This window comes from Myxocyprinus asiaticus, chromosome 8 (genome assembly GCF_019703515.2).
Source record: "Myxocyprinus asiaticus isolate MX2 ecotype Aquarium Trade chromosome 8, UBuf_Myxa_2, whole genome shotgun sequence".
Taxonomy (NCBI): domain Eukaryota; kingdom Metazoa; phylum Chordata; class Actinopteri; order Cypriniformes; family Catostomidae; genus Myxocyprinus; species Myxocyprinus asiaticus.
In genome coordinates, this window is record NC_059351.1 from 52,997,008 (window position 1) to 53,024,045 (window position 27,038).

Sequence of the window (27,038 nt, forward strand, 5' to 3'; positions counted from 1 at the left end):
ATATATTTACTTGACAGCTGAATGTTCAGTCTTGAGCAGATTTGAAACTCACCATGCTGTTGATACATACAGTATATCCATAATCATACGAACACTAACTGGAATGTTAAATACGTTCATAGATGTTTATTATATTGTGTTAATATTGTGCTAGTGTCACTGTGATCAACAAATATGTGCACAGAATGTGCAACTTGTCAGAGTAAATGTGCACTGTAAAAAAAATAATTTGGCAGCTGTGGTTGCCAGAAGTGGCATGTGTATTGTGGCGAAAGCAAGAGAGAAGAGGAAGGAAATCTTCAACACTACTTGCTGTCAGCACATAATTATACTCAGTACAGAAGAGAAGGAAAAAGTAAGTCACACAAAGTTTTTCAGCTTTAAGTGAGACTGCTTTCTACTTTCACACAGTTTGAAGTTTTTATTTAAGTGAAGCGACTCTAAAATTTCACCATGTGGAACCTCCTGGTCTTCTTCACTTGCATGGTAACAGGTGAGTTTAAGATTCTGTGGTCATTTATAAAGTGAGAATTTTACATCTGCTCTGTTTACACAAGTATACAGTATGTGTTTTTTGTTTTATTCTTGTTCAGCTGTTGGTTCAGATGTTGTAGATTTGCCATCTAAAATATCTGGATACAGAGGAAAGAGAGTTGACATCAATTGTACCTATGAAGCTGGATATGAAACACATTTAAAGTTTTTTTGCAAAGGCACATGTATCTTTGGGATTAAAAACATCATAATTGAATCAGAATCTCCAGCTAAAGATGAGAGATTCTCTCTGATTGATGACAGAAGAGCCAGAGTTTTCACTGTCACCATCACTGATCTGAGAACAGAGGATGAAGGCATATACTGGTGTGCAGTGAGCAGGATTGGACTATTACCTGATGTCTATTCACAGATTTTGTTGTTTGTTAAACATGGTAAGTGATCAGTGTCTCTGCTACAAGCTATAGTACAAAATAACTACACGGAAACAGCCATCTAGCCATATTTCAGGTTGTACAATAACAAAAATCAATGTTCTGCTCTAGTGTATCTACTAAACCAATAGAAAATACATTCTTGAATTTTTGAATATATGCATTTCAATTAAAACTTTGGGTGCTTATGTATGTAGCATAACTGAATTTAAATTAATTTCTGTCATCCTGCAGGTGCCACGACTCTTGAGGTACCAGCTGTCACCCCCTTTCCAAACACTTCATATTATTTCAGTACATCAGAATTGAATCTACAAGCCACCACCTCAACAGGTGAGTTCATCTGTCGTTTGCGCTCTCTTTCTTTTAACCACTCACTCTCAGAGGTCAGCAGCTTCTTTCATGGCCCGATAACAGTCTTGGGCAAAAGCCTTCAATCCACTGGTCTGGCCGCTCCCTCAGTGGACCTACAAGGACATCAGTCCACTTGCACGGGCAAAGAGACATTCAGTGGAAGCTGTGATAAGGCCTTTAACTAAAGGTGTCTAGTAAACACTGCCAGAAATGTTTTATTTAGCCACCCCCTCCATCACGCCCACTCTAGTTGGGAGCACGGGGAAGGGCGTCGATCGAAGGGACGAGAAACTGTTGTTCCATTTTGTTTGTCCCTCTTTTTTTTTTATGCAATCTTCCTCAGGCCATCAACTGGACGATGTCAGTCATTTACCAAGATTTCTGGTGTAGTCATGTTATTTGATATTCAGTTTTCACAGGTCAGAATAATCTGATTTTGATCTTGTTTTTGTATTTTCAGGTTCATTTTTGATCATCATCACTACTGCGGTTTTGGCTGTGGTCTTGATTGGTCTTTCTTTGGTTATAGTGGTTGTACGAAAGAAAAAGCAGACTGGTAATATCCTTCCACATAATAAATAGCAATCATGTTTCTGATGTTTTAACATGTAGCTTTTGCATTTAAGTGACACAGCAGAAAGTGTTGGAAATTAACAACATCTGTCTTGAGAGGTCACATTGAGATATTCTAATGCATTTTGAGATGACATCCAAAGACTATTTGGTCATTGGTGACATGGTTGAACACAGGATTAAATTACAGAATTTTTTTTTAACTGAGCAGAGGAACACTAATGTAACATTTACTCAATTACACAGATACACAATCACACATCTCCTCCACCACTGAACGGTTTCATCCGGCATTTAGAAAAGGAGAACTGGTAAGTCTGGATTAACTGCTTGAAGTATAATTGACATTTATTGAACGTCTTCATCAAATAAAATACATAATGAACTGTAGGTCTTCTAAAAGGTGAAGTGTGTAATTTCTGTGACACTAGCATCACCAAAACTTGAGAAATGCATAAACATAGTGACCACTTTAAGGTGGCTACTGAAGGCTTTTTAATGTGATTCTTCTAGGCTGATCTCACAGTAAAATCGGAAACAGTAGGTTGAATTTTCTTTAGTTAAAGGTGCAGTATGTAAGTTTTAGAAACCCTTGTTATTAATGAAAACTGTGGTCGTTAAGTGAACTGCAGCCAGCTACCTGTTGCTCTTGCTCACGCTCATGCACACTCTCCATAGAGATGTGAGTGAGCAAGCATCAGCCAAAACAATGATGTAACGTACAAAGGGACTGAACGTAATCCACCGACATCATGCTGACAGATGAGGTAGCATAATTAAAATGAAACAGTTATGATTGTTTTACTGCAAACTTTGAGACTGTATATTATATTTGACTCTCCAGTGCTGGAACAGGGCTAAAACAAAGTGTGGATATAGGTCTGACTATGCGAGACAGTAGTTTGAAGTAATCACTTTTCTTTGCATGATACATTGACTGCAATTATACCATAGCCTATGTCGGCGTTAGCTAGCTAGCCAGCTTTATCAATAGCTGTTAGCTAAATTTGGTGGATGATGACAGTAGCTGTTTATAAAATAGACTGTACATTATAAATATGTTGACACAATTCAGCACTGATGTGATTCCATCACAACTGTCATTTTGACATATCGATGCACTATTGTTTTATAATAATAGAATGAATATATTTTATGTATAACCAAGTTACGTTACACTAATGAATGGAGCTTTTAGCATTATCTTGAACATTGTCTAGCATTCATTTCATGTGTTGTTGTAGTTTAGCTAAAATGACACAGATCAATCCTTATGGCACTATATTTCACATGCTTTGCAGTTATGTAAGTTTACCTGTCCAATAAGAAAAATGCCAATTTAGGGTCAGTTTTGATCTCCAAAACCGAACGAAGGTCCCACCAGGAATCAATTGCCCTGCCGATGTTCACTCTAGTTTTCGCTCGACCACGATCATGTTCCCACTTAGCCAGATGGGATTCAGTAGATAAGTGTTTTTTTTGTTTGTTTTTTTTTTTTTTGGCTTACTCTGAGTTTGTGTAGGAGTCGGTGTTGTGTTTGGAGTCAGACGTTCGCAGGATTCCATCTCTAAGATAACATTACCTAGCGTTGCAGACTGTCTGTTGACAGTGTTAAATAGTGGAAGCACTGAGGCAAGGCTCTCGGAAGCGCACACAAACATCACATCCTTTGGATTTTCCCGGCAAAACCGACCCGCTCCCTTCGTATGAAAATCAGTCTACAGGCTTTAATAGGCAACCTAGGAAGTCAGGGAAGGGCTCATTTTTTAAGTTGCGTTACAAGCCGTTCACACATTGGCAAAAAAAGGCAAATATTACATGAAAATTTTTACATATTGCACCTTTAAAAATTGGTCTGTGCTTACAGAAATTCGAAACACTGCCCCCTGTGGCCAAAGCGGTATGTGTTGTTGGGTGTATGGGCATGTGCGAGCTCCATTTTCTGGGTGTAATGTCCACGAAAGGGGCTTTAAAAGCTAGTTGTGATGCAAGTTGTTTTCAGCTGTACAGGTGGTAAAACAGTGAAGATGAATGCATATTTTGTCAACTTTACAGCCCTAACCAAACCCCAAACCTAAACTTAACCATCAGTGTGAAGTAAAAATGTAATGTTAGAGGGAAAAATGCAACCTCCGAATCATGCTCATCACTGATTATGCAAACGCGATTACTTCCTGGTTTCAGTGTGGGATCCAACCACGGGTCTCCCAAGCTGCTTATGCAACGAGCTTCCGGTCACGCCACAAGGGAGGGAAAACACACTCGAGGCAGTGCAAAAATATCTGAAAGGAAACTTTTTCGGCAAATTGTGACTGATCCTAGGGCACTGGAACTCTCGGAAACAACACGCAGAGTTCCTGTGTGTTCATGTTGATAATACAGTGAGAAGCCTCTTTCTGCATGCACGCTTGAGACAGAAATGATGCAGGCTTCTTTCACCAGTGTGGTGTACTTGGGATAGTCGCTGTATAGGCACAAATTCAGACTTTGCAAACTGTCATGAAAGGCAAACCTCTGTGGCTGTGAAGCATTGTCAACGATGAGATTGGATTGACTTTGTGTTAATATTTTCATCGGACATTGGGATGTTCTACGGGTCAAAAAAACTTACTGGCTAAAGGAAACAATGACTTGTAGCAGAGACTTTTTAGTAGAGATGGGCCACTTCTATTAAAATGAATGGGAGATATTGGAACACCACAGTCATCGGATATGAAAAGGAAGTCCAGCTTTACAAGTAAAACAGCCAATCATCTTTTAGATACAGACATCATCTGTAAATCAACTCAAGAATTTGCATGCACATTTGCTATACAAGCTGGGAAAATCGTGTTTTTTTGTTTGTTTGTTTTTTGCGTAATCTGAGGTCAAGAAGCACAATTTATAATGGCAGTGTTGTCAGATGTTTTTTGATCGTAATCTTGACCAACCGTTTTGGAGGTTTCGGTCTTTCCCAATTCAAGTAGATAGGAGCTGCACTTGTATGCTGCTTGTTTACATAGAAAAATAGCTGCCTGAGAGCATTCTAAAGATGGCCGTCGAGTGAACTGACCTGCTAAAAAGACTTTGCTTGTAGTTGTCTTCGCATATTAAGATGGCATAGGGGAAAGTGTTTTATTATCCAAACATTTTCACCTTCAAGTAATGCAATCAAGTTTCATTTTCTTGTCAAATGGTTCAGAGGTGATGATGATGATGATGAAGCAGACATTTCTTCCCATTTACAGATGGAATATGAGAACGTGACCCCAACAGTCCTTCCAGATTCACCCACAGCTGATAATGCTAAAGCTTCTGCTACAGTGGAGATTCAGAGACCAACAAACACAGAACCAGGAATCATGGCTGATCCTAATAGAAATTCCAACTACATAAATGTTCCTCTGGGAATAACAGATAGTCTGGATCGAGAACTGGATGCTAGTAGAAGCAGTCATGTGTATCAGTGTCTTACAATAGATTCTAGTCAACAGTCAGTCTATCACAGTATTAATCGAACTGCAGACTGACCACAGAATCCTTATAAACAACTAGTGAAAATCTGTAATTTCCCTTCAGACTTAACATAATTTAGGGGAGACCGGAGCAAGTTGTCTCACGGGGAAGTCAAAATCTGGACTCAGAGGTCCAGTTGCACAAATATGTTTTCTCTAGCAGAGGTTTTGCATGTTGATTTCAAGCCCTCCTAAATTAGAGTCATTTTGTGAATTCTACCCTCCAAAGTAAATTTTTACTATCACTGTATTTTTATTTTAAATAAGCGAACATAATAAAACCACACTGGCAACTATATTATGAAGGCAGATTTTTACTGAAAGGGTTAAATGTGTTCTTATGACAAAAAATTTCTTTTCATGAAAGTCAGGTCGGGGCATGTTGTCACATTTGTTTGAACTATATACTACAGTATGCTAATGTAAAGATATGTACATACTGAATGTTTACATACAATATGATTAGAGGATATTTCAGAGAGATAACTTGACCTAAAACAATAATAGTTTGTATATTTAACTGTTAGATATGTTCTCCTTCCACATTGTGTTATTTTTTTAAGAAACCTGGTCTAAGATCGATCTTTGCTGTAATTCCTGTGTCACACACACACACACACACACACACACACACACACACACACACACACACACACACACACACACACACACACAGATACACACACACAGACACACACACACAGAGACACACATATGTTGGTGCAGCTATCATTATGAGAACTCTCCATAGACATAATGATTTTTATACTGTATGAACTATAGATTCTATCCCCTAACCCTAACCCTAACCCTACCCCTAAACCTAACCCTCACAAAAAACTTTCTGCATTTTTACATTTTCAATAAAACATCGTTAAGTATGTTTTTTTTAAGTGATTAAAATTATGGGGACACTAGAAATGTCCTCATAAACCACATTTATAGCATAATACCATTGTAATTACCAGTTTGTAACCTAAAAAAAGTCCTCATAAACCACTTAAACCTGCCCACACACACACACACACACACACACACAATTCTGTTAAATTTACAGTAAAAAAAAGTCATAAACTTGATATTAGCCTACTGAAACTGTAAAAGTCTGCTTTTTACTTTATAAGGTATTTGTTTTAACTACAGAAGAGCACATGATGACATGAAGTTCACCAATAGTGGCTCTTCCAGGAGCAATGACCAATAAAGATGTAGAGACAGTGTTCATTGTCACTCACACAAACACTAAACACCATCAGAGTAACACATGTGAAATTAAAATAATGTAATAAACATTAACTAAACTACATCAAATATAAAACAGTACACCCCGATGTATGTAACTGATATTAAAAATAAGAAGAAACATAACTATTCCCATAAAATATAATGAAATGTAATGGGTCACGTAGGGAATTGTGGGAACGCCCGATTACTGCTTTATACTGTAATTTTAACAATAATTTGCTGTAAAAAGTAAATGTACTCTCTTGCTGAACATGTAATTTTTTTTTACCATTAATTATACAGGAAAATCATAATTTTTCAATCTAAAAAAAATAATTTTTACAACATTTTATTGTAAAAACTGCTGTATTGTCTTTTAAAATATATTAAAAAATTTTACTGCATATTTTACAGTTAATACTCGTTAATAAATTAACGTTTTATTTCTGTAGCATTTTTACAGTCTTTTACTGTTAAAATTACAGACATTTTTTTACAGTGTGCTTTATGAAGGTACCGGCTGTGGGCATGTGTATTGTGGAGAAAGCAAGAGAGAAGAGGAAGGAAATCTTCAACACTACTTGCTGTCAGCACATAATTATACTCAGTACAGAAGAGAAGGAAAAAGTAAGTCACACAAAGTTTTTCAGCTTTAAGTGAGACTGCTTTCTACTTTCTCACAGTTTGGAGTTTTTATTTAAGTGAAGCGACTCTAAAATTTCACCATGTGGAACCTCCTGGTCTTCTTCACTTGCATGGTAACAGGTGAGTTTAAGATTCTGTGGTCATTTATAAAGTGAGAATTTTACATCTGCTCTGTTTACACAAGTATACAGTATGTGTTTTTTGTTTTATTCTTGTTCAGCTGTTGGTTCAGATGTTGTAGATTTGCCATCTAAAATATCTGGATACAGAGGAAAGAGAGTTGACATCAATTGTACCTATGAAGCTGGATATGAAACACATTTAAAGTATTTTTGCAAAGGCACATGTATCTTTGGGATTAAAAACATCATAATTGAATCAGAATCTCCAGCTAAAGATGAGAGATTCTCTCTGATTGATGACAGAAGAGCCAGAGTTTTCACTGTCACCATCACTGATCTGAGAACAGAGGATGAAGGCATATACTGGTGTGCAGTGAGCAGGATTGGACTATTACCTGATGTCTATTCACAGATTTTGTTGTTTGTTAAACATGGTAAGTGATCAGTTTTACTGCTACAATAGTACAAAATAGTTAAGTAGAAATAAATTCTTGCCATATTTCATTGTAAGTGATCAGTGTCTCTGCTTACAAGTTTAGCTGTCATAGAAATGAACAAGGAAACGGGCAAGTCAGGATGGAATTTTAAAGACTAATATCTTTCTTTGAGTAATTTTGTATCTAGACTCAAATCTTAACCCTGATCTTGAGTATAATAAAGCAATAAGCCACAAGAGCCCTTCTGTTACAGTTCTTTATTTGTAGGGTCGAGGCGTTCTTAGACAACTCAGTCTTAGCGTATAATTGGAACAACTGACATCAAGTGGATCTTTCCTCTCACCATTCAGATACAAAAACCACCGAGGTATCAACCACCAACCCCTTTTCAGAAAACACACCGTCCACCATCAATATTTCACCACTGAATCCACAAACCAACAAAATCATACCCACAGATCAGACTCCTTCCTCAACAGGTCAGTTCTTGCTTTCTTTCGCTACCATTTATACAGCTGTGTTATGCTTGCACACAAAGCATCAGGACAAAGTGTGTACATATTAAGGATTATTTAAAGGAGGTTCTCTGAGAAAATGTATGTTAAAGTTCATTTCTTACATTCAGAATCTTTAATCTACATCTGTGTGGGATTAGTCATTGTGGTGATTGGTTTCCTGATTGCGCTGATGATGTTGTGTAAGCAGAAGAAGAAAGGCAAGAAATCCCCAATAATTACCCAATCAGAAACTTCAGGACATGGTCAGATTTAGATACACATTTCTACAGAAACCAAACATACACATATACATATACATATACATACACTTCACTTCAAGATTTGAATGAAACTAATGTTGTCCTGATGTTTCAACAGTATCCACTGTGCTTTTGCCTTTGAGTACAATACCAGACAGTGCTGTAGAGGTAAGTGTATGATGAGGTGATATTTGTGACCAGATCTAAAGTCGCCCTGCTGAAAACACCAGCCTGAATTTCAATGCTGGTTAAAGGGATAGTTCACCCAAAAATGATGTTATGTCATCTCCAACTCATATGACTTTCTTTCTTCTGCGGAACACAAACTGAGATATTTTGATTGGTGTTTATTTCCATTCAATGCAAGTCAATGAGGTCCAAAACTTTCAAGTTCCATAAAGGCAGACATAATGGTAATCCATACCTCTCCAGTGGTTTAATCCATGTCTTCTAAAGAGATATGATCAGTTTTGGGTGAAAAACGGACCAAAATGATACTCCTTTTTAGTCTTGACATCTGCAGTCTCCTTGGTGCAATCATGATTTGAAGCTCGATTACACTTCCTTGCACTTGACCCTGGTCTGTTTTGCTCCAAAAGCAAATTACTTAGAAAGATATGGATTAAACCACTTGAGTCGCATGGATTACCTTGATGCTGCCTTTTTGTAGCTTGGAAGTATTGGACCACACTGACTTGTATTGTATGGATATAAACACATCACATCTCCATCAAAATATCTTTGTTTGTGTTCCACAGAAGATAGAAAGTCATATGAGTTTGAGGTGGCATAAGGGCGAATAAATTAAGACATAATTATCATTTTTGTGGGGAACTATTCCCTTAAAGGGGTCATGACATGCTCTTTTTTATCATTTTATTATCTTCCCTGAGGTCCACTTATAATGTTAGTGTAGTTTTTATTTTATTTTTTTATTTTTTATTTTTTGCACCAAAAAAGTCATAATTTAGTCATATAAAATAATTTTCCACCTTGTCTCTGGTTCTCTGTCTGAAAAGCTCGGTTTCAAGCTCTCTGGCCCTTTAAGACTTCTATGTAAATGCCCACTCTTCTGATTAGCTAACATCGTGCAGCCCCTCAAATACAGACATATTTGAAACTCATTCGGAAGAAAATGAACAAACTCCACACAACATTATAAAACTACATTTCAGGGTTAACACATAGCGTACACCCTGAATATATTAAAATGTTTACTCAGGCAGAACCATAAACTATCAAACAGTCATGACATATGAAATATTCATGAATGAAATTGTTTACTTGTGTTTTTGTGGTCCAATAGTGTATTAACTGCCACCTCTTTCAATAACAGGTTCTTTGCAACGCTTGAATCATATTGTGACTGGTTCACAAGAAATCCTTCTGAATAAGCAAATGTAAAACAGTCCATGTTGATCTTGGGTGCTTCAACAGGCCAAAAGAGAGAAGCTGGTCTTGACAGGAGCGACATCGGCATGTGTTTCTCCCAGTCAGTAGCTGCAGCTGAATGAGACACGTTTTTAAAAGTTGTACTTGTACCGCTCTTAAAACGTGGCACACATTGCCGAAAATGCATCAAAATGATCAAAGATGTCCATATAGTGCATGTGTACAAATACTAACAATTAAAATTAGCACAGATGGGTGCAAAAATGGTCCAGACATTGCATTTTTTAAAAGCAGCCTGAGCTGTTCATCTAGTGTAGAAAAACATTTAAATCCAGATAGGCACATGCAATGATGAAAACTAGGCGCTGATGTCTTGCTGAAGAGGCAGTTCTTTGCATATGTGTTTGATTCTTGTGACGTCACAAGTTCCACAAATTCCAAACGGCCCATTTCTAGAACCTGCTTAAATAAATGCTCCTTTTGTATTGAGGACATTTTTAATTCTTACAGTATATTTTTATAGTACAATGACCACCTATATGTCAAAAGATCATGGAAAATTTGATTTCTCATGTCATGACTCCTTTAAAGCTCATTCACTGCTGGCAAGCGCTGTTTAAAGCTGGTGAAGCTGCTCAACCAGCACAGACACTCAGATGGAACTGGTTAACCAGTCTTTCTGATTAAGATGGTTAAGACAGCACGCCAGCATCCCATGATGTTGTTTGAGCATTTAAAACACAGCATAAACTGGTGGCCATCTTTTATTTATTTTTATTTGATTTATTTTTTGGGGTCTTTTCAGCAGGGTGATAACAAATCTAGTTTAAATGTTTACATTTGTAATGTGTAATGTTGTAATGTAACAAATTCTCTTGCAGCACATCTACGATAACGATGACCAGGAATATCGGGAAATCGGGGAGCTGCAGAACAAAAACATACACAATACCATCATTACATATTCCTCTGTGGAGAGACCAGACTCAATGATCTACTCCGCCGCAGAGAGACCATATTCAACGATCTACTCTAATGCAGAAAAACAAGCCGATCCATTGATCTACTCAATGGCCGAGAGACCAGAATCAATTATCTACTCGACCGCAGAGAAATTGTTCTGAAGATTATACCTGTCTAGATTGACTATGTCCAGACTGCATTTCAAAATCACTGTTTGGAGTGAGAGCTACAGTACACCCTCAGCAGAGAGACCAGCTGATCCAATGATCTTCTCTACTGCAGACAGACCAGAAGCTTGATATACATGATTAGGATTACATGAAAAGAGATTTTTACTGTTATAAAAACACAGATTTGTCACAGTTAGCCAAACTAAAGGTGTCAAAATAAAGATGAAATGCATGATATCATTGTCATTGGAGAGTCTGGCCAGTTATGAATAAGCTGCATCACCATCAGAGTTTGTGCAGCTGTTTTGGAGTCGCCGTCATGGTACTTTGATGCCAGGCACCAATCGGTCTATGCAGCACTGCACGAAGTCGAACACACTTCTTCTGATCAATGATCTACTCCACCACAGAGACCTGGTGTCAATGATTTCAAGACAATATCAATTCATGTCAATGATAATTATTACCTAGTTGCACAGGTAGAATCCACAGTTTTCCAGAGCAACCACTTGATGGTGGTGCAATGATGATTCTGTTTTCTGGTTCCGGTCTCCATAAGAATCAATGTAAAAACTACTTAAACAGGCAATCCACATTGAGAACACAACCATTTAAGTGTTAATTGGAGAAAAATTTGTTCAGGCTCAACTTATGCAGTTTTTGGCTGTTGCAACAACTCGAAGTAGTTCATGATCTCAGCGCAGCTAACGTCAGTCCATCGATTTATGTCATCTACCCACTTGTCACGACTGGATGAAGCCACATGTTTATTTATTTATATTTGCCAATTTTTTCAAATTCAATATGCTAAACATCACATTATCCACTTTACACCTTCACCAATGAGAGTAAAAACACTTGAGTCCAGAAAATGAAAGCAGACTTCCTTTATGAATCGTGGAACACCTACGCATTCATGAAAAAAGGTGGATAGATGTACTGTACTAAAGACATTCTCATCGTTGGGGTTACCTGAACATGTTGTTCTTCAATTTTTATATATTTATTGTAAGTTTAGTGAATTAATTGTATTTGAAATTGCAATTTTGCTGTTGAAAGAAATTCTATATGTTTCTGGCTTTATACTGGTGTTTGTTCCACAATGTAAAGTGACCCAATAACCACTCAGTCTCATATTATCCATAAAAGTTCTAAACATTTTAAATGAAACATAGGTTCTATGTTTTTCTATGCTGATTAAATAATTTATTTGTTTATTATTTGTTTATCTACTGTATTTGAAATGCAGATAGCGTCTCATATCTTATCAGGTGACTTTACAAGCATCCAGCTCAATATGCAGTATTTTGCATAATTAAACATACATTTATATTTATTGTCAGGCAGCTGCCTTTATATTACAGTGACTTACAGGAAAAGGCTGTGCTTTAACAACTAAAAGAGACAAGAGAATAACCAGGAAATAAACTTGACCGTGATCCAGAGAGGGATAAAAACAAATACAAACAAATGACATATGCTTCACAGCTTTGAGACAAAGGGCCCATTCTGAGCATCACAACAGAATGACTAGAGTAAATGAGTTCAGATCAGAGCTTTTAATGATTCTAATGTGAGATCAGCATGAAGATCCTCCTTTTTTTCACTCTATCTGATCCTGGTCAGAATCTAGTCTTGACATTCGTCCTGTAACAGTGAAAACATCCGCATCAAAGGAGCTTCACGCATGACCTGTAGTGCAGTAGATCACCGTAACCTTGTTTGAACTGTCAGAACTTTTACACATGAGAAAAGGTGAGGTATGTAGTTTACCACTACAGTTTACACCATTTTAAAGTTTTTAAGAATTTATAGACCTGATGCATTTTTGTATCTTCTCAGGTGTCTTTACTATGACCAAATGAGCTCTTTAGTATTGGTGATAGTAAATGTGAACCTTTAGTTATTGGGAAGTGCAAAGTCTAGTTTACTATTGAAATTTGGTATTGTGGCACTGCTCCTTTATTAAACATTGACTGTGTTTTTCCTCAGTTCTAAGTTGCTTTGAATAAGCATGTCTGCCAAATGAATAAATGTAAAATATTTAATTCAATCAGTTACTTTATTATTATGAGCAGAATTATGAAATGTGTTGTATAGTGTGAGTGTTCTGCAGTCTTTGTGATGCTAAATCTAACCGTGGCAGTTCTGCAAAAGGATAGATAAGGTGGATGTTAGTAACATTCAGATGTTTATGAGAAAAGGGAAGTAATGTTGTGTGAGAGAGGTTTGTTTACTTCCCTGTTGACGTTAATGGGAATAGTGTTTCATTCAGGTGCAGTTAGGAACTCTTTATCTGAGAAATAACACGTGATATACGACTATTGAAAAAAAAAAAACATTCTGATTTTATTTAAAAGATTTACCTCCATGTCGCATCAGCATAATTATTAACATTCTGAACAACAAAATAGGAGCAAAAGCAGAACACTGAGGAAGAGGAAGTCTGTCTTGTTCAGCAGTTCGTGCAGTAGATACAACTGGGAAACATCACATTAAACACAGCTATAAAGAAGAACTGAACATACAAATAACAAAGAAGATAATTTAATAAGAGAGAAATGAACACGATCTTGACTTTGACTCTGCTGTTGATTCCTGGTAAGAATCTGATCATGTTCTGATCCAACAATCACAGAAGAACTAGAACTCATGAGAGGAAGTACTGAGAAAAACTACACACATTACAGGAAGAGACTCTTTATATTCAGTTTAACAGTATGTGAAAGTGTTTTATTAAAATGCTGGTTTGTTCTGTCAGGTGCTGTGATGTCCATCAGTGTGACAGGATATTCAGGAGGTGGAGTCATCATCACATGCAGATATAATAAAGAAAAAACACAAAATAAAAAGTATTTTTGTAGAGGTCAGTGGTCAGAGTGCAAAGATCTCATCAGAACTGATATTAAAGATGAATGGACACATGAAGGAAGATTTTCTCTGTATGATGACACAAGAGCAGCAGTCTTCACTGTGATCATCAGAGATCTGAATAAACAGGATTCTGACAAATACTATTGTGGGACTGATATCTTTCTCATTGAAGATTTATACACAGAAGTGAATCTGAATGTTAGAGAAGGTGAGTAACTCAAAACCCTTAAATCCACGACATGTCCACAATATCACCATACTTACACTAAACATTGACTAGAGTGTGCAGCTTAGCTTAATGTGAACAATAATTCATTCAGGGAATACATAGAAAATCTTGAGATCTTCTCATTTATGTTTAGTTGGCAAAATTCATGAAATTCATTTAATTGTTACTGATTCAATGATGCACTTTACTGAATGTTTAACAGATGGTTGTTGTGAGAACTTCATCAGTTTATCAGCTGCTTCAGGAGAATCTGTGAACATCAGCTGCAGATACTCACAATCTCACAGGAGTGACAGTAAGTTTGTGTGCAGAAGATCTGAAGCTGATATATGTGCTCATGAGACATCTGTGAATGAGAGCAGAAGATGGACACGAGAGAGACAGTTGCAGCTGTATGATGACAGAATGAATCTAGTTCTGACTGTCAGCATCAGTAATGTGACTGATTCAGCAGAATACTGGTGTGGAGTTCAATCTCATCAACAATACAAGAGCTTCATTACACGAGTCAAGCTCACTGTTACTGGTGAGTACTGATGTGGGTTTTATTACATTTAGAATGTGTGTGAAAAAAACAGGAACAATGAAAAGTCATTTTGAAAATGCCAAACTTAAAACCTGCATTAAACACTTGAAGAAGAATATTGTCATTATGGGAATTACAATTAAACTTGATATGATGTTATAACAATGATTGTTCTCAATAAATGTAGTCACCAGAAAGATGTGTAACTATAGCTTAACTATTACCATTTGTGAAAATAAGAGTTTTGAAAGGTTATTTAAAAGCTTTATTTACCTCTAGATGTTGAGTGGACCCACCGGCGGGTGCACAGGGGGGCGCTATATAGCAGGTGAAAAAATTCACTTAAAGCGTTAAAATCCCCGTATACATTGGTCAGGCATATGAGGTATCGTTTGAGCTTGCTTGGCTGAATAAGCCAATGTTATATCTTAGATGTCCAGAACAAAATATGCCATCCAGCAAGAAAAGCATGCTAAACAAATCATCATAAAAATATGTTTTTACTATTGATGATACAAAATTATATATCATCGCAAAGATGTGGATCACAGATTTTTAATGACACTTACATTGAGCTTATAGTCCACTCAGAGGCCGATATATTCATTGAAACATCAAGGGTGGTGCTTGAACTGAAAATTAGACTGAATGTCAATGGACGAGCACATTTGTTAGGGCTAAAATGTGTTAGAACGCCACCTACATTTCAGATCTATATATTGTGAAGGAATGTTATAGAGAAAAAAATAATATATTCTAGTACTTGCTTCCATCTAGTGGAACAAAATAAAACTTTTCAAAGTTAGATAGAGTGAACAGAACCAGAATTACATGCTTACAAATTTGGGACAAAAAAAAAAAAGCTTTATGTTTCTCATAAGATTATAAACACATATAATATTATTTATGAATAATTGGAGTATTTTTTGTTATTTAGGGGGTTTTCTGAAAAAATTTCATTTTCATTTTTTTTTTTTTTTTTTTTTTTTTTGCATTTAGTCCACACTCTGTGTGAATGGTGAGCTTTTAAATTTGAGTTTAACGAGTTAATGCCTTTCTTTGTTCTAGAGCAAAACTTTGAAAAAATCACACATCTACCATCATCACCATTATCATCATCATCATCATCATCATCATCATCATCGATCAGAACTCCACCAATTACTCTAAACTCCCAGCCATCAACATCTGACATTACATCAGCTTTAACGTTTAGTTCGAAAAGTATTCTGCTGCATACCTGCATGGATTTACAGATATTCAGTTTTTACTCTTTATATTGATCAGATTATCTTTGTGCTGACAGATTTCTCATTATTTCATGTCATATATTGTCCAGACCCTTCTCTGATCATCAGTTTGTCTGTTGTTCTGGCTCTGATCATCATTGGACTCTTATTACTGATAGTGGTACTCTATAAGAGGCATAAGAGTCGAGGTAAATAACTTTTTGTTTAATACTTTTCCTGTCTTTAAATTAAAAGGAATTGATATTAAATGTTTGAACAGTTTCATTTGCACCAGAATATGTTTTTTAAAATTTATTTATTAGAGTCATGTCAGTTAACGACATTTGAGTGCCAGTGAATTGTAGGGGTATGTAACACAATTTTTGTTTCTGGGTATTAAGTGTTATTTCCTAATTGCTTATGCCTCAAAAGTATAGAAAATGGCTATTATTCCCCACAAACTATGCTTCTGTGACCCGGACAGTAATATTTTGAAATTTACCTATTTCCACTGAGAAAACGGGCGAATTTGTGTCTTTTCGTTCACATAAAGTCAGAAAAAAACAACATATGAATCAAAATTAACATGTATTTATACTAAAGTAATACAAAAATGACTACAAAAGATTTAGAAGTGAGTAGTTTTTTGAGATTTACAATTATACTGTAAATCACTTTCACAAATCAGCCCCCAAATGTAGTCTCCCATCATGTTCTCGTTATACTGTCCTTGGTAGTGGCGTTCAAAGTCCAGTATATCCTGATGGAAGCGCTCGTCTTGCTCCTCCGAGTACGCTCCCATGTTCTCCTTGAATTTATCAAGATGAGCATTAAGGATATGGACTTTGAGGGACATCCTACAGCCCATTGTGCCGTAGTTCTTCACCAGATTCTCAACCAGCTCCACAGAGTTTTCAGCCTTGTGATTGCTCAGGAAACCCCGAACCACTGCAACAAATCTGTTCCAAGCCGCTTTCTCCTTACTAGTGAGCTTCTTGGGGAGTTCCTTGCATTCCAGGATCTTCTTTATCAGTGGTCCGACGAAGACACCGGCTTTGACCTTTGCCTCAGACAGCTTAGTGAAGAAGTCTTGAAGGTACTTGAAGGCTGCTGACTCCTTATCTAGAGCTCTGACAAATTGTTTCATAAGGCCCAATTTGATATGCAGTGGTGGCATCAGCACCTTCTGGGGGTCCACCAGTGGCTCCCACTTGACGTTGTTCCTCCCCACAGAGAACTCGGTCTGCTGTGGCCAGTCCCGACTGTGGTAGTGTGCCTTGGTGTCCCTGCTGTCCCAAAAAAAAAAAAAAAAACATTTTAAAATTAAAAACCTTTACAATTTTAAAAATTAACACATTTTGTAACATAAAATTCTGAGCAACAATTGTCCATCTTACCTTCCAGAGTTTTTTTGCAGTGCTCGCAGGTGAAATGAGGTGCCCAGGGTTTGTCTTGATCCCCGACAGGCATGCCGAAATATGCCTTGTAGGCCTCACACATCTTAGCAGATGCTTCCACAGAGTACTTTTTCGCTCTTGTCTTGAAAATTGGCCGCAGACATAGCAAAATACGTCTTTCGGATGCTTGCAGCCTCTTGATGCCATCTCAGAAAAATGCAGATAGGTATCCACTCTAAACTGAACTGGTGGGCTTAAGGCCCCTGTATTTATACTACTATTTATATTACTGGAAAGTTCTAGAAGTTACTCCAAGTTTACTCTGCACTGAATCTATCTGGAATGTTCTGGAAAATAGGTACATTTCAAAATATCACTGTCCTGGTCACAAAAGCAAAGTTTGTGTGGAATAATAGCCATTTTCTATACTTTTGAGGCATAAGTAATTAGGAAATAACACTTACTACCCAGGAACCAAAAAAAAAAAAAAAAAAAAAAAAAATTGTTACACGATGATTGATGAAAATATATTGTTGCCCCCTGCTGGATAAAACTGCAATGCACTGGGAAGTGATGTCTCTGTAAATTAACACAGTGAAAATAACTCTTAAACATTAAATTTCATTCATTCATAATATTTATTTTAAACAGGTCCTGCTCCAGTTTCTAAAATGTCTCATCTGGAACCAGGACAGAATGAAGAGGTTTGTCATATAAATGCAATTAATAAGAAAATGAATGCAGAGCTGAAAATAATCTCTCTGCCTCTCTCTTCAGGTTCGTCATACAGCTTGTGATAATGAAGACTTTAAAGACATCAAACTTCACAATGATTCAGATACAGGAAGATCCGCTGACAACAATACTGCACAAATACTCACAAACCCCTCTGATTCTGCTAACGTCATTTACGCCACTCCTCAATTTCCCACAAACCCGTCTCATTCTCTCATCACAATTTACTCTACAGTTCAACATCACACCGGTTGCTTGGAGTCCTCAGTATGTGAAACTCAACGGTGTCGAATTGCATCTAATGAAGGTGTTCATTACACAGAGAAACATTTCCAAAAAGGTGTCCCCTGACTGTCCTAATTATGTTACTTCAGAATTCACCTTTAAAAAAAAGAGCAGGATTAGTAATTTTTTCTCATTGAATGACAGAAACATTGTGCTTTGTGAAGTTTAAACATACTCACTGTATGATCTGTAGGCTACTAGACAATACATAAGACATTTTTATTTGATAACAATAAATCAGTGCAGGTGTTGGAATAAAAATATCTTTGCCTATTTTTTTAATATTTATACATTTAAATTTCAAAATAAAATTCCATCAATTTGAATGTATTTATTTATTATCTTAACTGAAAATAAATTGATTAAACTTGGATTTATTTAAGTTTTATTTGTTTAAATTGGTGAAATAGTGTCCTGGTGAATTCATTTTACTCACCTGTTTGATGCATTATTATTATTTTTCAACATCAGATCACATTAACAACAAATCTCCCTTTCTCATTTAAACTCAGCACATCACATCTGCCCAAATAAAATGATTTGATTTGTTGATTTGTGTAATTTGCTTCTATTTCAAATGCAGCTCTTAAAAGCCAGTTATTCAACATTAAGACATTTATAAAGTCATGTGATTTTCTACTTCATTAGAATATGAACCTCCTGCAGTTTCCTCCATGCATAGCTGCTGTCCATGGTGCTGAACACCTGTGTTTGCACTCTTATCTCTCTGATGTCCACTAGAGGACACTGTTTTACCATAAAACTGCTGTTGGGATGTGTCCACTAGACGTCACTGTCCGATGTTCAAGTGGATTAAAACATTATTGTTCAAAAATAGATTATTAAAGTATAGAATCATTTTGAAAAAGACATTCTCTGTACTAATGTAGTCAAATTAAAATGCGTTGAACCAAGAGTTTTATCTGCACGTGTCTGTGCTGTGTTCAATTTGTGAGACGATATCTCTGATGAAGCATGTGAGAGAAACCGTGTAGATTCACTTCCTTATTTCTCTCTCTATCTCTCTCTTACAGTCACCAATACTCACTCTAACAGATACTCAGGAAGTGGGCGTCTTTCTCATGCTCAGTGTTATATTTAGAAGATGCTACCGGGAAACACTCAAACACACTGTAACACATCGAGAGCTTCAGAATTGTGTAACGGTGAAACAGAAATTCTGAATCTGCAAATAAAAGAGAAGAATGAACACGATCTTGACCTTGACTCTGCTGATGATTCCTGGTAAGAATCTGATCATGTTCTGATCCAACAATCACAGAAGAACTAGAACTCATGAGAGGAAGTACTGAGAAAAACTACACACATTACAGGAAGAGACTCTTTATATTCAGTTTAACAGTATGTGAAAGTGTTTTATTAAAATGCTGGTTTGTTCTGTCAGGTGCTGTGATGTCCATCAGTGTGACAGGATATTCAGGAGGTGAAATCATCATCACATGCAGATATGATAAAGGATATGAGAGAAATGCAAAGTATTTTTGTAGACATACAGATGTATTGACACAAAAGTGCAAAGATCTCATCAGAACTGATATTAAAGATGAATGGACACATGAAGGAAGATTTTCTCTGTATGATGACACAAGAGCAGCAGTCTTCACTGTGATCATCAGAGATCTGAATAAACAGGATTCTGACAAATACTATTGTGGGACTGATATCTCTTACAGTGGAGATTTATACACAGAAGTGAATCTGAATGTTAGAGAAGGTGAGTAACTCAAAACCCTTAAATCCACGACATGTCCACAATATCATCATACTTACACTAAACATTGATTACTGTAGTTACTGCACCTGTACACCCTAAAACTCCATAAAATCAATAACCAGGACACAAACATGACACACTTACTGTTTATGGAAGAATTGCATTACATTTCATTCCTTTAAAGATCACTCATTTTAATCATCATTATTGTGTTTGTGTTTAACAGGTCATCAGATCAGGAATGTAACAGGATATTCAGGTGGACGCGTCATTCTAAACTACAAATATGAGGAGGAACACAAGAACAGAGTGAAATATGTCTGTAAATCTGAAACACAAATAAACACGCTGAAACAATGTTCTCATATAATAAATACTGATGAAAATAAGCCAAAGCACAATGACAGATTCTTTATTCAGGATAACAGCACTGCAGGTCTCTTGCAAGTGTTCATCACAAACCTGAATGTGAACGATTCTGGAGAATATCAAATTCAAGTCAAAGTTTCTGAGGAGTACAATTTCTTCTCTGAGCTGAAACTGGATGTTTATGAGGGTGAGCTATATTCAGTTATTTATGTGCCTGTTACGTTGGTAGAATTCATAAATATCACTTTTAATTCTAACAATGATGCACTTTACTGAATGTTTAACAGATGGTTGTTGTGAGAACTTCATCAGTTTATCAGCTGCTTCAGGAGAATCTGTGAACATCAGCTGCAGATACTCACAATCTCACAGGAGTGACAGTAAGTTTGTGTGCAGAAGATCTGGCATTTTTAAATGCTCTCGTATAGCAACTGTGACAGAAGACAGAAGATGGACACGAGAGAGACAGTTGCAGCTGTATGATGACAGAATGAATCTAGTTCTGACTGTCAGCATCAGTAATGTGACTGATTCAGCAGAATACTGGTGTGGAGTTCAATCTCATCAACAATACAAGAGCTACATTACACGAGTCCAGCTCAATGTTGCAGGTGAGTACTGATGTTAAACATGCTAAAACATGTTCTGGTAACTCTGTCATATTCACTATTTAAATGATTTCGGACAGTTTGTGGTTTTGTAAATGTTCTGTGTGTCAGAAAACAGTTCAAGTCTCCATGTTGCTGTCAAAGTCTTTTCCTTGTTTTAGAGAAAAAAGTTCAAACAACAGCATCATCATCACCATCATCATCATCTTCATCATCACCATCATCATCATCACCATCATCATCATCATCATCACCAGTTCCCCAGTCTTTTCCATCTAAGATCACATCATCTGTGACAACACTAGGTATCCTCTTGTTAACAATAAATAGAGCATGTTTTCAAGCCCATGCATGATGACTACACTCTCAGATATTAATCTGAAAATCAGTTTGGAAGGTGCAAAGTAATCAGATCTTTGTGCAGCTGAATTTCTGATTATTTGATCCTGTGTATTTTCAGACTCATCTCTGATCATCAGTCTGTCAGTTGTTCTGGTTCTGATCATCATTGGACTTTTATTACTGACAGTGACTCTCTACAAGAGACATCAGACTCGAGGTGAAACTTCAGAAAACTCTCCATTTTAATAGTGTGAAACACAAATCATTTGTTTATCTTTTCCCCACATTCATCCTGATACAACACCTGAATTCCTCACTGAGAGCCAAGATTTTTCATGAAATGATTTTGGCACCTCCTGCAGGCTACATGCAGACATGAGACAAATACAGATATTTGATGATGTAAGACGAAGAATCAGTGATGAAATAAAGAGATTTGATGTGAGATATGATGAATATGGTTTGATTTTCACAGGCGCTGATTCCTCATCCAAAGGATCTCACATTAGACCAGGACAGAATGAAGCTGTTAGTACAATTGTTATCTTTATGAGAAAAAAAAAAAAAAAGCTGTTTATTTACATCAATAATGAGAATAAATTCAAATGCCTTCCATCCTGAACTGAAGATCTCTAAAGATTTTGACATTATCTCTTTTTATTCTCAGGTTCGTCAAACAGCTTGTGATTACGAAGAGATTAAAGACATCAGATTTCACAATGATTCAGATACAGGAAGATGTGCTGACTACAATACTGCACAAATACTCACAAACCCCTGTGATTCTGCAAACACTCTTTACTGTACAGTTAAACATCCCAGTAGTGACCGTCAGTGCTGTATCACATCTACTGATGATCTGAATTACTCAGCAGTGAACTTTCAAAACATATCTGAATGTGTTGATCACAAAAGTTTTATTAATAATCAGGACTACAGTGAATATGCAACTGTCAATCAGGCCACTGTTTGAGCACATTACAGCTGAAAATATCTGTTGTAGAATATGTGTAGAATTATTTGGCTTCATGAGTGTATTAAAGATGAAATATGTAAATACTGGCGAGCTGGGCATTAGTTTATGTCAGATGTCTCATGTTTGCCTTCATGCAACAGCTGCTTGTCCCTGTCTCTTTGCAGAGTAAATTATCAAGATCAGTTAAGCATAAATATCAGTATTTAACATTTTTGATTTTGTTTTAATGGCACACTACCATAGTTTTCTTAATATTTCTGCTGTATTTAGTCGTGTCTGAAACTGTTAGAGTAGTACAGTAACTGTTGTTGGGTAAATTACTTCAAAATGTAGTCCACTACAAATTCATTATAAAATGGTTATCGGATTAATTTTCTGATTACTTTATTGAAAAAGGTAAATGCATTAGTAATTACTTTAATTTTAAGGTACTTTCTACTCAACTCTTGATTTTTCCCTCAACAAATAAAACATGTCTATTTCCTCTTTGTTCATTGTCGCGTTCAAGTCAGACGATTGTTGCTCCGTCACAGAAACACAAACAGACGTACATATGAACAGAATTCAGGTACATAAGTAATACCTTTTTAGAAACGTGCAACACAAGTGATGTACTTAAAATATTTAACTTAAATGAAAGTCAGTAACTGGAATCTGATTACTTACATTAAAATGTAATGTTACACTACTTTTGACTAAAAAGTTATTGGATTACTGTAATCAGATTACACCCAACACTGTATGTTATTATGCCGTTCTGAAGTCCACTAATGTGCATTCATTTACATTGGTGTCACCCCAGAACAAGTTTGGACTGAGTCCCCTAGATGCTGTCATTTGAGTTTGATCTTTATACTTCCTGTGTCATAGTCATGGTCTTATTGATTATTGCACTTGTTTTCTGCTTATTCTTTCATGCATCCTCTCACTGGGGTTGTTTGTAGTGGGACTCCAGCTGTAACAGATCATCAGATCGCATCCATTTAGATTGGCTCATGTAATGCATTTTTGATTCGACACCACCTGAGGTCACTTTACGATGACCTCTGACAAGAATATAAAGCATCTTCACCTGTTTAATATTTCCGGATTATTCTCAGTGTAGTCCCAGTGTACTTTGTGAAGTCCATTCTGAGTATCGTGTTATTGATCTTCTTTGAGTTATGTGGATGCTCACTTAATATTACACTTCAGTGCTGTGCAGTAAGGATTTGGATTGTGTTTATTGGCTGACTACATTTCTGAACATGGATCCTTCAGCTAGTGTGGTCTCATTGCGCTGACAGATGCTAGATAACATCTGAACACTTATTTTAACAGACACAGAGGAAGTGGGGCGTCTCTCTCACATTCAGCAGAACAGATGTACAGATGCTTCCTGGAAACATGTCAAGACTGTTTAACGGTGATGAAGAGGAACCGTATCAACAATAAGACAATAATGAAACAATAATTTATCCTCCTGAGACACGAGTGTGACTGCTGTGTGCATTTTCCATTTCCCTTTTTGATCTGTAACTAGTAGCACCAAATAAACCAGCAAAACACGATAAATAAATAATAAATAAATCTAGAGAAAATAGTTTTCTTAAAAATGAATGTCCACATATGTGAACAGCAGGATTAAGCTGTGAAATTTTAAGTAATATCAAGCTATAGAAAGTTATATTTTTTTCATCAAATAGTTTATTCAGTGTCCAGGAGTGTTGTTTATTCGTGTTTTTGAGACGTTACAGACATTCCAGCTGATTTTTCTTAAAAGAAATGACCAGCATAATCCAATAATCATCACTGCCAACCATGTTAAAATAAAATGATACATTATAAATTCTGAATCTATGTACTGATTATCATTATCTCATGTCTGTCAAACATGTTGAGTGATCCAAACATCATCTGCAGCCTGAAACTGAACTTTTGATCAGATTTTAGGAGTGAATGCTCTTAGCTGCATAGAGAGCTATAGGATGCTCCCTTGCTCCCTATTTAGTGAATGACTTAACCGCCAGTGTGCTGTCTGTCTGCACTGGTCTCAGAACAGTTTGAAATGCACCTTATTTTCATCCTAACTCCATATAAAGCTTCTGAAAGCCACATTTTTCATTGAACAGTGACAACAAATAAAATATAAATAATTGATATTAAAATGAAGTGAAATGACCCACAGATGAGCTAATGTTGAAAATTATTCAAAATAACGTGCATGTCTTTTTTTCAACTTTTGGGGGAATAATGTCCCATTTTCCACATATGTGGTCTTTGCTGTTCATCGATTGCCTCCCTCAGGCTCTGCACCTCCCTCAGCGCTCCGCTCCTCATCATCCGATTTCTAATTCACCGCACCTGCACTCAATTCACTCGCTCATCACTAACTGCATAAATAACTCACCTTCACACCACAAGTTTCACACAAATGACTCTAGTATGACCGTGCTGCTCTCACGCAGTCTGTATTTGCTCTTGATCTTTGTCAATATCTGTTTAGTGCTTACGCTGCTGTTTTGCCTGTTACCTCTTCTTCAGTTTGTGAAGCTTCTCTTCTGTGATATCACCTGTATCATTGATCTCACTGTGTAAATCCTGTGAATCTCAGTAAACGCTCTCGTTTCACTTACTGCAACTTGTATGGCTTGAATTCATGAAAGTCATATAGCCTATATATTTCTGCTAAAGAAAAAGCACAAGTAGATAACGCAACGGCATTGCTCCGAAATAAAGGATGGTTATTTACTGCAGAAATGTTTTTTTTTATTATTATTATTTGGAAATTATTATTATTTATTTTATATTGTTTTGAAATTCTTTTGAAATAGTTTTGTTTTGTGAACGGCGCTTGGTCTGTGGTCTGTGCAAGTTTCTATTGTAAACAATGACGCGCTTCCTGACTCCTCCTCCACGTGACGCGTGACCTTACCAACGAGCTTACATCAACCATCTCATCAACCTGCGTCACAGAGATATATGGAACCGAATGTTTGTAGTTAAAAAGTATATAAGTATTGTTTTGTTTCTAAAAATAATCAATCGTTTGGGTTGTAGCATCTGGACCAATCAGACACAATTATTCATTATTTAATGAATAATCCAACAGACGTCTCAAGGCCGTAACAAGCGAAGGTCCAAGTAGGCCCAAGCAGACTCCGAGATGTCTGCTCTCCCACTGATCATTATCAGCTTTTGCTCCCCCTTTGCTGACACTGGTTCAGCAACTAGTGGACCTCAGAGACATTCCAGGTGGGGGAAGGTAGCCACATGCAAAAGCAAAGGAATGTGGGGAAAGTAAACTCACTCCATTCCCCCATAGGAAAGACACACAAAGCCCATAAAACAGACTTTTCTTCATTAATTTATAGACAAACTGTTCTATAAATGAACATATATATCCCCAGGACTTTGTGTTTATGATTATTACTGGCTCGTATAGTGTCTTTTGTACTGTATACCGTTTTATGCATGCTTAATGACTGAACCACTAGATAATGTAAACTTATTGGTATCATGCTTCCTATCAAATTAATCCTTGTGTGACGCTCTGCACATTACTAAACATCATGGTTACTTGTGTATCATCTGTTCCCTGATGGAGGGAACGAGACGTTGTGTCAATGTAGTGACACTAGGGGTCACTCTTGGGAGCCCGAGACACCTCTGGTCTTTGATAAAAGGCCAATGAAAATTGGTGAGTGGTATTTGCATGCCACTCCCCCGGACATACGGGTATAAAAGGAGCTGGTATGCAACCACTCATTCAGGTTTTATGCTGAGGAGCCGATATAAGGTCCGGCCATTTCAGCAGGTAGTTCAGCGTTGTGGCAGGAGGGACACAAAGTCTCATTCCCTCCATCAGGGAACGGAGGTTACACAAGTAACCATGACGTTCCCTATCTGTCACTCACTCGACATTGTGTTGATGTAGCGACACTAGGGGTCCCTATACAAAACGCCACAATTGGCTGAACTGTGTAACGTGAACTGGCGGTGTGTGGTGGGCAGACTACTTTGTGCCTCATAGCCAGCACACCAGGTCGACACGTAACCTCCCCCAACATAGTTATGAGTGTTGTATGGCCCTTTGGGGACAAGTCGACTACCCAAAAGATAGAGACAGGCTTAACCCAGTCGTGGCCTCTTTTCCCCTTCTCTTTTTCCACTCACCAAAAAAGAAGGGGGATTATCTGACTGGGCCGCCAGGTCTAGTCGGGGGGGTGTCCCTCCCAAGGGGAAGACACCACAGAGACCACACCTCACCCAAAGAGAGGGGGGATATTTAAGTGGAAGAATACGTCACATGGTCTTTCCTACCCAATGGAGGAGAAGTTACTACAAACATGGAGACTGGGGCAGAGGGGCTCTGCCCAAGGAAGACGCACATTGCCAACAGGGAAACGAATTAGCGGAATATATATATCGCATGGGGTTAGCCTTACAGGGAACATGCAGAGCACCTACCCCAGAACAGGACTCTTAGTTAGCACATGTACTGGGCTGGCAGCGAGTCTCTCCGAAAACTCGACTGCCACAGGGCTCGGAGGAAGTCAACCAGGGAACAAAACTTGTGAATACTACTGGGAATTAATGGCGCCTCTTAGGAACCTAATGATCAGGTCATGCTTCCCTAAGGACTTACCGTCAACATATGCTACTGTTGCCGTGTTGTATGTTATGTTATGAGG

At 37.1% G+C, this 27,038-nt stretch overlaps 3 protein-coding genes across 13 annotated transcripts; all 3 read left to right on the forward strand.

Moving 5' to 3' along the window:
• Positions 1 to 266: 266 nt before the first annotated feature.
• LOC127445004 (CMRF35-like molecule 5) lies at positions 267 to 12,275 on the forward strand. 10 transcript variants are annotated; one of them, XM_051704708.1, is made up of 7 exons: positions 300 to 355; positions 7,277 to 7,339; positions 7,440 to 7,775; positions 8,129 to 8,257; positions 8,404 to 8,538; positions 8,654 to 8,703; positions 10,809 to 12,275. In XM_051704708.1, exons 2-7 carry the CDS (start codon positions 7,300 to 7,302, stop codon positions 11,049 to 11,051), a joined length of 933 nt encoding a protein of 310 aa, XP_051560668.1. In that variant the 5' UTR covers positions 300 to 355; positions 7,277 to 7,299; the 3' UTR covers positions 11,052 to 12,275. The 10 variants fall into 10 exon arrangements, with proteins under 10 accessions (XP_051560673.1, XP_051560670.1, XP_051560672.1 ...); XM_051704706.1 differs by lacking the exon at positions 300 to 355 and adding an exon at positions 5,372 to 7,201; XM_051704705.1 differs by lacking the exon at positions 300 to 355 and adding an exon at positions 5,372 to 7,160 and having other exon boundaries at positions 7,258 to 7,339.
• A 1,012-nt stretch (positions 12,276 to 13,287) lies between these two features.
• On the forward strand, positions 13,288 to 19,305 carry LOC127445003 (polymeric immunoglobulin receptor-like). The gene is made up of 7 exons (XM_051704703.1): positions 13,288 to 13,661; positions 13,822 to 14,142; positions 14,366 to 14,689; positions 15,758 to 15,913; positions 16,029 to 16,127; positions 17,967 to 18,019; positions 18,093 to 19,305. The coding sequence occupies exons 1-7, from the start codon at positions 13,622 to 13,624 to the stop codon at positions 18,399 to 18,401; spliced, it is 1,302 nt and encodes a 433-aa protein (XP_051560663.1). The 5' UTR covers positions 13,288 to 13,621; the 3' UTR covers positions 18,402 to 19,305.
• A 107-nt stretch (positions 19,306 to 19,412) lies between these two features.
• On the forward strand, positions 19,413 to 22,877 carry LOC127445002 (uncharacterized). 2 transcript variants are annotated; one of them, XM_051704702.1, is made up of 9 exons: positions 19,413 to 19,580; positions 19,741 to 20,070; positions 20,297 to 20,388; positions 20,491 to 20,626; positions 20,727 to 21,050; positions 21,209 to 21,352; positions 21,508 to 21,606; positions 21,865 to 21,917; positions 22,057 to 22,877. In XM_051704702.1, the coding sequence occupies exons 1-9, from the start codon at positions 19,541 to 19,543 to the stop codon at positions 22,360 to 22,362; spliced, it is 1,524 nt and encodes a 507-aa protein (XP_051560662.1). In that variant the 5' UTR covers positions 19,413 to 19,540; the 3' UTR covers positions 22,363 to 22,877. The 2 variants fall into 2 exon arrangements, with proteins under 2 accessions (XP_051560662.1, XP_051560661.1); XM_051704701.1 differs by having other exon boundaries at positions 19,414 to 19,580; positions 20,297 to 20,626.
• The last annotated feature ends 4,161 nt before the right edge of the window (positions 22,878 to 27,038 follow it).

Excerpts from the sequence above, each read along its gene's own strand:
- LOC127445004 (XM_051704704.1), top strand. The coding sequence starts at position 454 with ATGTGGAACCTCCTGGTCTTCTTCACTTGCATGGTAACAG. Across the intron at positions 494-7,439 it reads CTTCACTTGCATGGTAACAG|CTGTTGGTTCAGATGTTGTA; the intron begins GTGAGTTTAAGA and ends ATTCTTGTTCAG. Across the intron at positions 8,258-8,403 it reads TCAGACTCCTTCCTCAACAG|AATCTTTAATCTACATCTGT; the intron begins GTCAGTTCTTGC and ends TCTTACATTCAG.
- LOC127445003 (XM_051704703.1), top strand. The coding sequence starts at position 13,622 with ATGAACACGATCTTGACTTTGACTCTGCTGTTGATTCCTG. Across the intron at positions 14,143-14,365 it reads GAATCTGAATGTTAGAGAAG|ATGGTTGTTGTGAGAACTTC; the intron begins GTGAGTAACTCA and ends AATGTTTAACAG. Across the intron at positions 14,690-15,757 it reads AGTCAAGCTCACTGTTACTG|AGCAAAACTTTGAAAAAATC; the intron begins GTGAGTACTGAT and ends TCTTTGTTCTAG.
- LOC127445002 (XM_051704701.1), top strand. The coding sequence starts at position 19,541 with ATGAACACGATCTTGACCTTGACTCTGCTGATGATTCCTG. Across the intron at positions 21,051-21,208 it reads AGTCCAGCTCAATGTTGCAG|AGAAAAAAGTTCAAACAACA; the intron begins GTGAGTACTGAT and ends TCCTTGTTTTAG. Across the intron at positions 21,353-21,507 it reads ATCATCTGTGACAACACTAG|ACTCATCTCTGATCATCAGT; the intron begins GTATCCTCTTGT and ends GTGTATTTTCAG.